The following is a 10,348-nucleotide window of genomic DNA, read 5'->3' on the forward strand; positions in this document are numbered from 1 at the left end:
TTTAGTATACCTAACACACACCGCCACAGGTGGGCTGGGGCAATAGGTCCAAAGGAGAGGGGCTGGAGTTCAACTTGGGCATAGCAAAATCGATAGTCGATCAAATTTACTGTATTTAATAAATATATATGAACGACACACTTAATTTGATGGTTTGATTTAAAAAGCTTATAAGAATGTCAATAGCTCACGCTTGGTCACGTGACAAAGTGACTTTGTCACAAGAACCGATAATGATCTCTATACTTACATAAATAAGTTTTAATATACGCTTTGTCTGTGGAGTGTGGACTGTCAATTGTCATTTGTCATTTGTGAAATCTTCTCTTCTGGCTTCTGCTTGATCTGTGTTCTGACTTATACGTTTTACCTCTACTAAATGACTATCTGTATCTATATTCTATGTAAATAACTTCTGATCATCTTCTGAAATCTGAATTCTGAATCAGATTTTGGTTCTGTTAACCTCTGTGCACACATACATTAATATTTGAATACTTTATTTTAAAATGTTGAAAACATTTTTATGTAATTTTAGTAATAATATATCGCGAAGCTTCCACACCTCACAATGTTTAAATGAAGTAAGATTACTCTCAAGGCTAAGGGTAGTGGATAACTCAGATATCGGAAAACGAGCAATGGCTGAGGGTAAACCTCCTAAAATTATTTGTGTGTATAATAAACGGCGTAAGTTCTTGCTTCATTATATTATTACAATGCCATACATAATTATTATAACTCAGCTCTTATTGTTCCTAACAGGTGTTGGTTTAATTGGAGATAGAGTACTAGTAGCTATTAAGGGACAAAAGAAAAAAGGTATTCTTGTGGGACTGAAACAAACACAGAAGACTAAAGTCCCAAAGTTTGACAGCAACAATGTTGTTTTAATTGATGATAATGGGACTCCCCTAGGCACTCGCATTCATGTTCCTATCCCAACAATATTGCGGACAATTCTAAAGGAAAGAACTCATGCCAAAGGAGCAGACTACACCAAACTTCTAGGAATAGCCACACGTTTTGTTTAGTGTAAATGTTAATTAATTAGGATTAATATAAAAGTTAGAGCTTTTCTTTCACTTTTTCTTATGCAATATTAGACACTAAGAAAGTAAACAAAACATGAAATTTGAAAATTTAATAAAACTTATAATCAGTTCTAGTTAAGAACAGACTTAGGACACGCTATCTAACATGAGAAGACAAAATATTATTTGTACTAATTACTCAATTAATTATATATATATATTATGCATTGTCTCTTGATAACTTGAAAGTAAGACTGGGACTTCATTACATTTTTTTGTTAATGTTATAATATGGAAAGAGCTCTAATCTTGTTTTTCTATAATAATCAAACACTGTTTTATGCTAAGCTGTTACTCACATCAAGGAAGTGCAGAGACAATGCCTTATTTACAAGATATACTTCACACACACGGACACAATACACATTAGATAGAAGTATAAAGAAGGATGAGGCAGCGAGTGCAGATCTTATTCAATGCCATGTTAATATTGCTTAGTGTAACAGCACACCAATATAAAGGCACATTGCATAGTTTTATACATTATATTACAACATTTATTTGTTGTCAATCCAATTTGGTATCTTTCTTTAGATTTTTGAATTTTCTGAAAGCTATTTATCATATTGATCGAAGTTATAATTGCCAAGCAACAGCCGTAATTAATGTATATAAAGAATGAAGGAATAGTAGCTGTTAAATGACTAGAGATTACGTGTGTATTTTAAAATGTAGTGCAGTTTACCAAATTGTGCCGATTGAATACATCTTCATTGAGACGTGTTAATAAAAACCTAGTATTGAAATCAAACAATAAGCTTTACAACGTGTCCACTGTCCAGCGAGTGGCTTAACTTATTGTTATAATTAAGTACTTTAAAACGTTATTATACAAATGGTTCAGAGAAAATACAAAAATCTTAATTAACAGTATAAAAGGGTAGTGATGTGTCGTTAGAGCTTACAGGATAAATGTCAGGTTTAAGGTCTCGGATGGGATTCATATTCTTTCTACATTTCGATAGTAATAGTTATTACTCGCAGGTAATCTATAAGTTAGCAGTTTTGTGATGAAAGACCCCGAAAGCTCTAGTGACACCTCACTCTAAGCCGAGTGCAGCCTTGGGGCAGTTTCCCAAAGGCCGCATCTACGCTTGAGGAAACTCGGGACTGATAGGAGACGTGTTCATTTGATACAATTCAGGATCTGGAACATATAAAGCGAATCGATAAACTGAGACGTGAGCTCCGGCTGGCCGTTACCTAATTCGACCGACACCTAAATGAATATAAAACACTAAATAACAATATAATTACCACAACAAAATATAAACATATCATGATTTGACTACAGTAACTAGTGTAAAGTAAATATGTATGTATGTATGTATGTCTTATATTTAGTGATAGTTTGCGTGCGGGTCCTCGCTCGCCGCTTTGTACTTAAATGCATTGCTTCGGTGCAATTTTTTCTGCAACCCCTTCAGTGTTTCAGATCATAATACGAGTCGTCCGAACAAATAACGCGATGCGCGCGAGGACCGCGATCGAAGAAGTGTCTAACTAGAGCGATAGAGATTTGAGGACGAGATAAATATGTACTTAATCTACATCTCTATGTAATGAGACGACGTCGCGCCTCTACAGACGTACCAGGCCACAATACTCATGAATCTACTTTGGATCTGGTACTTCTTTTCTCCGCGATAGCCTCAGAGTGAGAGTATTTCAAATGAAAGAGAACAAATATATGAAGCTAAGGCGCGGCGAGAGGCGTCTAGACGTCGACCACCATCTTTTTGTGAATGTCAGTGTTGCCGACCACGGAGCAGAACTCCTCGAACGAGATCTTGCCGTCTTCGTCCTTGTCCGCGAAGAGAATCGTCTTGTCCACGATCTGCTGCAGCTGCGTGTCCTTCAGATTGTTGCCCACCATCATCTTCAGCACCTGCTCCCGGAATACGAATATGTTATTTAATGTACAAACGAATTGAAAAAATGGGCATCCATTATCAGTTTGACCTTTTCAATATAAATCAGGTATATTCCAATTTAGGAAACGGTCCCAGTTTACGTATAGGTTCCGAGAAATTTGTAGACGATACACGCACTTGTGACATTTTGGAAACCGGTAGCCCAAGTAGATCATCGCGCTCAAATCAATTAATTAATCAAATCAAAATATAATGCATTCATAAAGGTAAAAAAAATCAACAAAACTGGAACTTCACGCAAATACGTAGTATTATACCGAAGAGGTTATACAATATTTTACAATCCCAACAATTTAATTTCCACATTTGACATCACAAAGCCAGCACGATGCTACAGTAATGAAAGTTAGCCCGCAGCGTGACGTAAGTACCTGAAAGAGCTCGCCGTTGGAGATGAAGCCGTCGTTGTCCATGTCGTAGATACGAAAAGCGAAGCGCAACTTCGAGAGCTTGTCTCCCTTGACGCTGAACTGCGATACTCCTTGGATGAACTCTTTGAAGTCCACCTCTCCGTTACCATCGGCGTCGAAAATAGCGATAACGCGCTGTACCAAGGGGTTCTGCTGCAGCTCAGGCAGCGACATGAACTCGTCGATGGACAAGGCGCCCGAGTTGTCCAAATCCAGCTTACGAAACCGCTTGCCCAGACGCCGGATCTCGTCCGCATCGACTGCGCACACCGGCAGTTAGTATTAGGAAGACAACAGTAACCGTGACATTTCAAAGAAAATACACTTCCCAGATAACTTAAACTGTTGCTTCAAATTGGATAAGTGTACTTTCCTTCAAATGTGTGATACTCGCGTAAATAAAAAACCCCCGAAAAATCTATCCTGCAAATTCACTTGGTTACGTTAAAGTTCAGAGAGATAGAAATTTCGTTACCCTTTTAATATTTAAAATTAAACCCACAATATAAAAGAATTCGTTTGTCATTCAGGCATAACGTTTTAGTACGTACTTTTTCTGAAAAAATTTAGAGTATCACGGCTTGACCTCGATAAAACAATACACTATGTAATTGGTTCTATCTATGAAGCGTGATAACACGGCGCGCTTTCGTCCGTCATCCATTCTATTATTAACATACATAAGCGATACTATGCTCCCGTGCACAAAGCGAGCTATATATTTAAACTATATGTCACACTCTATAAGATGATGATGGAATGTTTATATGCATGAAATTATGCCACTTTTTCATTCAAAGCACACCACACATTTACATGACATGATTATCATAATATGTGTACCTACTCTGGACAAACTCTAAGTAAAAATGTCTCATTCAAGCAGGTGTTAATTCACCATCATCATTCTAATTCTCTAGAAGACAAACAGATACTTAAATTCACTGATGGTTATTCTCAATTTGATTTAGGTGTATCAAACAGTAACATTTTACGATCACAGAATTTGTATGATTTTGTTTATCTAGCTGTCTAATGCTACATAAGAATTTTAAATAGTTGTGTTTGCAATTAATTAGTAGATAGTAATTTCTTTTTTTAACCCACAAAAAAAGAAAGGCTAGGTTATCAAGATAATAATTTTGGCAATTAGTAACATTGAATTTGTAGCCTTTTTAAGTATGTACTTTGAATAATAAATTATTCAAGAAAATTATGTAAATATTTAACATCTAAAACATTAAGTTGGACATCGGTTGCATTTGCTATATATAGTACATACTATATAAACTTTGAGAAATTGTACCAATGTATCTTAAGACAATCCTATAACTATTGTGTTAAGCTTTGTTTTGTAATGTACATCATGCTATACTATAAGATCTCATAGTCAATAAATCTTTCTACAATATGTAGGGACTAGGTTGTCACCTGCCCTTTGGATAATGAAACTAGACACTGAGTGTAATGTGCACTGTGGCGTGATAATGTAATGACCATCAGTGAGCAACACTCACAGTTTTCCACCTTAAAATCAATGCAGTTAACACGAGCTGAAACAACACCCCAAATTACCGGACCATCAACAACAAACCATGAACACCCAGGATATGCAAATAGTACATGCCGATAGTTTTCCATACTTGCGAACTAGTCTTTTTAGCATGGATGAATTTTAATTACTTTACAAATATTAGTACTACTCTCACAAATTCTTTTTTGATCTGATGTTTTTTTACTTTTTATAGCAAAATAAATTATTACTTACAATTTGAACATAGTTCCATAGGGATTGAGTTTTCGTTTCCCTGTAAAATGGTAAATATTTAGATATTATCATTCTTCAGTGATAACAAATTTGCATTTTTGAGAGGTACTAAGAACAAGAAATAGGTGCAACTTATTCGTAACTAGATATTAAAAAAGAAAATGATAATTCAAGATTTAAAAAAAAACATGTATAAAATAGGTAATACTTCAGATACATCTGTAAATTACTATATCTTTTTGTCCTAGACTGTCAAAAAATCCTGTAAAAGGTGTTGCTCAGATATGCGTACTTACCATTTTTAAGAATTTATAAATTTACACCTTTTTAGCTTGACGAGAATAAAGGATTTGATTGTATGATGTCACGTTTCACGTTCAACTAGAACTTATGTACTTAAATTTAATAGTAATGGTCAATGGACTATGGTAATTTTTTTCAAGAATGCAATTTGTTGAATTTGCATCGATTTGAAAAATTTGATAATGACACATGTACATTGACAATCGGAGTTTTATACTGCGTTACTACATTAAATGTCAAGTTATCAAATACGTTTAAGTATGATTTTATGTGACCTCATCTGTTATATGCTATGGTTTTGGTGCCCTCAATCACGAGACCCAATAACGCCAAACATTGTATGGAAATGGTCAAAGCGTGAGCTATTATCATGCTCAGGTAAATAAATTCCTTTGGCCGTGGGTCACGCCCGTCGTAAAGTGATTTTGTGTCTGGTCCCAAATTTCGACAGTCATAAACCTTTACTGCTGGACCTAACGATTACTTCTGATGCGGACAAATAACACGTGTTTGTGGTGAATTATTGGATTATTGCCTAGTTTGAAGCATTGTGCTGACGTGCCCGCCTTAGTCGGCCTCGGCTCTCGTTTTGTAGGTGGTCCCCACGTTTGACATAATACTTCAGCAATTGGGTTCTTTGTTTCTTACTATTCATGGAGTTGATCCTGATGCTGTTGCTGACTCTGTCACTGATGTAGTTTTTCAGGGAATTGAACTTTTATTTCTTTCTCTGCAGCGCCCATTAGTGGCAAGTCCCAATCCTGGTTCTCTTGCAAAACGGCATCACGTTGAAATCACAACAACAACAAGCCCGGTGAGTGACCCAAACAAAAGTAAACTCAAAAAAGACTACAACTCGGCCTCTACAACCCTCGAAATATTCATTGCCAGGGCAAAGTCCGAGCATATTGGTAGAATAAGTAAGAGACTTGCTCGCCTCGCTTTGGATATATGGGCGTTCTTGTCCCTTGCTTTCTTAAAATTGACTTCTGTTATATGGTGAACTGGTGTTGACTTAATTTAGTCGATACAAGTTCATCGCTTAGAAGATCGTATCGGCATTATTTGATGACACCATAAAATCAGTATTGTATTATATTCTCGCCGTTCAAGTTACGTTCAATTCTGTGTTTATTTGGAAGATAAGGATAAACTAGCTTCAAAGAGCTTGGTGAGAGCAGTAATGTGAAACGGTACTTCATTCTTCTAACGGTACTATTCTTTCTTGCACCTGTATAAAACGCAAATTCAGCCCCACATGAAATACTGCTCTAACCTTTGGGAGGTCGCTCCACAGTACCCACTCCTACTCCTTCCCTATGATCGCATCCAACGCAGGACAGCTCGAATCATTGACGGGCCCGCTCCTTTCGATTGACTTTATTATATTGATTAGTTTTAAGAATGTAGTAGGTACAAACCCTTAAAAATTTACAAGTAAAATGTCAAAATGTGACAATTTCACACAGTTGACAACTCAGCGCTCACCCCCTTCAACAGTCTCTTTTCCATAAAAGTCAACCATGGCGGCCGGGGTAGGTGGAAATATATCATTAAAAATCTTACTGATCAACGCGTTCTATACAAAGTTATGAATAAGAAATCATGATTTTTAATGTCGGCAGTTCATTGTACATCTATTTGTTGTAGGTACTTTACACTTATCCGGAAAACTTCCGTGCTTATAAGGCGTTGATCGCCGCACAGTACTCCGCAGCTGATGTTAAAGTATCACCGAACTTTGTATTTGGAGAAACAAATAAGTCCCAGGAATTTCTAAAAAAGTTCCCGGCCGGCAAAGTGAGTGTTTAAAATCTTTTAGTGCCTAGTGGAGTGTCAGTGTTTGGTGCTAAAATATTTTTGACGGTGACGTGTAATGTTTTAGGTTCCTGCGTATGAAAGTGCCGATGGAAAGGTACTTCTGACTGAAAGTAATGCCATCGCTTACTACGGTAATTATTCAAATACGTTATATTTTACATATCCTTATCAATATCCTTATGTGTTGTATAGCATAACCTCAGTACCCCAATCATAACCTTATTTAGGTTACATTTGTTGGTCTAAAATTAATTTAGACCAACTTATTGTTGATTGTGTCGTCGTTTTAGATTATTTTTTGAGGTTCTGTTAGGTAAGGTCTTTTCATCTTTGAGTTTAGCAGCTTGTATTCAAATTACATTATGAAGGACAAGGCAGTAAGCAATACTATATTGGTAGTATTTCCTTATCTCAGTTATTATACTTTATTTAAGAAACATGCCCACGATAAATTTGATTTACTTGTTAACTATATGAATCTGTTAAATTATTTTTTTTCCTAGTGCTTCTAATGAAGAAGAATGAATGAATTTTAATCTAATTAGAATGAATTCTAATGAATTCATAATGAGGGATTGCGCGATCGGATTGCGCTAACTTTTTTGGAAGATCCTATTTTACTTTTTAATTCTGACCTTTCTCAAATTTAAATGCATAGTCAAGTCATGACATCAGCCTCAAAATCGCTGGTGGTGCGATGCGGAATATCCATTTATTTATAAAGTTGATGTCTGCATCACTAAGATATTATACTCTTTCTGATATATTTTGATATGATATAGGTAGTTATTTACCTGTTAGAGAATTTATTATATAAAAAGAAATGTTATATTCTTAATTTTAGACACATTAAATGTGCAGAATTTAGTTACAATGTTTGTTGTCACATTTATTTTAAATGATATATAGTCAAAGTAATAAGTCAAAAACTTGTTAAACCCCTAATTCATTAAAACTAGTTTAATTGCACTCATTTACAGTACTTTCTGTCAATTTGTTATTACACTGTGTCAGCACTTATGATTTTTTTTTTGAAATACCAGTCTTAGGTTTATTTTTACTAGAAGCTAAAATAAAAAATTAAATTATAATAGAATTATTTATTTATTTCAGTTTCAAATGAGGCCCTCCGAGGCTCTGACCTCAAAAGTCAGGCCGCAGTATACCAGTGGGCATCGTGGGCGGACAGTGAACTCCTGCCTGCTTCTTGCGCCTGGGTCTTCCCCTACCTGGGCATCATGCAGTTCAACAAACAGGTTAAAAATTAACGATATCTAGAAGTGATGTATTGTAGTCTCACTTTACACAAGCTCAATTTACACTTTATTGAATAATAATACAGACCGGAGCCGAGAAAACTGCTTTTCTCGCTGAATTTTAATAACTGAGGTTATATAATTTTTTTTCAGAGATCTATACTTAGATGTAACATAACTTTAAGTGTAGAAAAACAAATTGAAATCTCTATTCTCTTATATAAAAATCATTTTCAAATTTTTAATAAATATGGATTCAGTATAATATACTAGCTTAGTCGTTCAATAGTTCATTCTTTACAGAACGTAGAGCGTGCGAAGAGTGACCTCCTGGCGGCTCTCAAAGTGTTGGACGACCACCTCCTCACTCGCACCTTCCTCGTCACTGAGCGAGTTTCGTTGGCAGACATCATCGTGTTCTGTACCCTCATTCACTCCTTCCAGGTATATTTTGTCTCGATGAGCTATCTATTAAACGGCAACACGGCCTACAATGTCGAATCGTGCTCCGTTCCAGCACGTGCTAGAGCCCAGCTTGCGAGAGCCCTTGGTGAACGTGCAGCGCTGGTTCGCGACGCTGTCGCGGCAACCGCAGGTGCTAGCCGTGGTGGGGCCCCTCGGCCTCTGCGCCGCGGCCCCCGTCTACGATCCCAAGAAGTACCAGGAACTCACCAAGGACAAGAAGGTAGGAACCTAATTTATTATTCATTGAAATTGGCCTTAAATTATACTAAACTTGACAATTCTGTATTCGGTCTTCTCCTAATTCTGATAAAAGTATAAACACATACACTCTATCGAAACTCACATTTACAAATATGTCCTACTTTCCTAACGAGTCTTACGTTAAAAAAATAGTAACATAGTGACACGTAAATTACAGCAAGAGGGCGGAAAGAAAGAGAAGAAGGAGAAAAAAGAACAGCCCAAGAAAGAGAAGGAAGCGAAGGAACCCGAGCTCCCGGACGAGTTGGATGAAAAGCCTAAGGAGTCCAAAGATCCATTTGACACGATGCCCAAAGGGTGAGTTTCGAGCTATTCGATAATTTCTATCGCTTTGAAATTGTAGGTTTGAGGTGATATTCTATCAGAGACAGATCGTAACGGCCTCGGCTCGTTCCGTTTCAGAACTTTCAACATGGACGACTTCAAGAGGTGCTACTCGAACGAGGACGAAGCCAAGTCGATTCCGTACTTCTGGGAGAAGTTCGACCCCGAGCACTACTCCATCTGGTTCGCCGAGTACAAGTACCCCGAGGAGCTGGCCAAGGTGTTCATGAGCTGCAACCTCATCACGGGCATGTTCCAGCGCCTGGACAAGATGCGCAAGCAGGCCTTCGCCTCGGTGTGCCTCTTCGGCTCCGACAACGACTCGAGCATCTCGGGCGTGTGGGTGTGGCGCGGCCAAGATCTGGCCTTCCCGCTGTCTCCCGACTGGCAGATCGACTACGAGTCCTACTCCTGGACGAAGCTGGACCCGAAGGCGCCCGAGACCGAGCGCCTCGTGCGCGACTACTTCTCCTGGAGCGGAAAGGACTCCAAGGGCCGCGCCTTCAACCAGGGCAAGATCTTCAAGTGAGGCCGCGTCGGCGCCTCGTATTTGTATTTATTGAGAAATCACCCGACCCGTCGCCGCTCAGCGGCATTTTGTAAATGATATTTTGCATTTATTACCGAAAGTAATATTCTCATTTGTATGAAGCTGTAAGAAATTAAATTGTTTTCTATTTACGCCCGTCGTTTTGCATTCACCCATCGAACG

General features: G+C 37.6%; 3 protein-coding genes across 6 annotated transcripts; 2 read left to right on the forward strand and 1 right to left on the reverse strand.

Annotated features, from left to right (window-relative positions):
• Positions 1 to 421: 421 nt before the first annotated feature.
• LOC125060115 (39S ribosomal protein L14, mitochondrial) lies at positions 422 to 1,078 on the forward strand. Its single transcript, XM_047664838.1, has 2 exons — positions 422 to 690; positions 766 to 1,078. Exons 1-2 carry the CDS (start codon positions 510 to 512, stop codon positions 1,032 to 1,034), a joined length of 450 nt encoding a protein of 149 aa, XP_047520794.1. The 5' UTR covers positions 422 to 509; the 3' UTR covers positions 1,035 to 1,078.
• A 51-nt stretch (positions 1,079 to 1,129) lies between these two features.
• Positions 1,130 to 5,694, reverse strand: LOC125060114 (calcineurin subunit B type 2). Of its 4 annotated transcripts, none has more exons than XM_047664835.1 (5): positions 5,530 to 5,694; positions 5,207 to 5,246; positions 4,956 to 4,991; positions 3,400 to 3,698; positions 1,130 to 2,982 (listed from the first exon to the last, which is right to left on the reverse strand). In XM_047664835.1, exons 2-5 carry the CDS (start codon positions 5,223 to 5,225, stop codon positions 2,812 to 2,814), a joined length of 525 nt encoding a protein of 174 aa, XP_047520791.1. In that variant the 5' UTR covers positions 5,226 to 5,246; positions 5,530 to 5,694; the 3' UTR covers positions 1,130 to 2,811. The 4 variants fall into 4 exon arrangements, with proteins under 4 accessions (XP_047520791.1, XP_047520790.1, XP_047520793.1 ...); XM_047664834.1 differs by having other exon boundaries at positions 5,503 to 5,694; XM_047664837.1 differs by lacking the exon at positions 4,956 to 4,991 and having other exon boundaries at positions 5,530 to 5,693.
• Positions 5,695 to 6,910: 1,216 nt separating this feature from the next.
• LOC125060446 (elongation factor 1-gamma) lies at positions 6,911 to 10,317 on the forward strand. The gene is made up of 8 exons (XM_047665351.1): positions 6,911 to 7,044; positions 7,160 to 7,309; positions 7,395 to 7,461; positions 8,444 to 8,586; positions 8,890 to 9,030; positions 9,104 to 9,271; positions 9,470 to 9,609; positions 9,715 to 10,317. Exons 1-8 carry the CDS (start codon positions 7,033 to 7,035, stop codon positions 10,163 to 10,165), a joined length of 1,272 nt encoding a protein of 423 aa, XP_047521307.1. The 5' UTR covers positions 6,911 to 7,032; the 3' UTR covers positions 10,166 to 10,317.
• The last annotated feature ends 31 nt before the right edge of the window (positions 10,318 to 10,348 follow it).

The sequence above is a fragment of the Pieris napi genome, chromosome 21, assembly GCF_905475465.1.
Source record: "Pieris napi chromosome 21, ilPieNapi1.2, whole genome shotgun sequence".
NCBI lineage: Eukaryota > Metazoa > Arthropoda > Insecta > Lepidoptera > Pieridae > Pieris > Pieris napi.

Excerpts from the sequence above, each read along its gene's own strand:
- LOC125060115 (XM_047664838.1), top strand. The coding sequence starts at position 510 with ATGTTGAAAACATTTTTATGTAATTTTAGTAATAATATATCGCGAAGC. Across the intron at positions 691-765 it reads TTGTGTGTATAATAAACGGC|GTGTTGGTTTAATTGGAGAT; the intron begins GTAAGTTCTTGC and ends TGTTCCTAACAG.
- LOC125060114 (XM_047664834.1), bottom strand. Across the intron at positions 3,699-4,955 it reads TGATTTTAAGGTGGAAAACT|TCGATGCGGACGAGATCCGG; the intron begins GTGAGTGTTGCT and ends CGGTGTGCGCAG. Across the intron at positions 2,983-3,399 it reads CCAACGGCGAGCTCTTTCAG|GTGCTGAAGATGATGGTGGG; the intron begins GTACTTACGTCA and ends TTCCGGGAGCAG.
- LOC125060446 (XM_047665351.1), top strand. Across the intron at positions 8,587-8,889 it reads TCATGCAGTTCAACAAACAG|AACGTAGAGCGTGCGAAGAG; the intron begins GTTAAAAATTAA and ends CATTCTTTACAG. Across the intron at positions 9,610-9,714 it reads TTTGACACGATGCCCAAAGG|AACTTTCAACATGGACGACT; the intron begins GTGAGTTTCGAG and ends GTTCCGTTTCAG.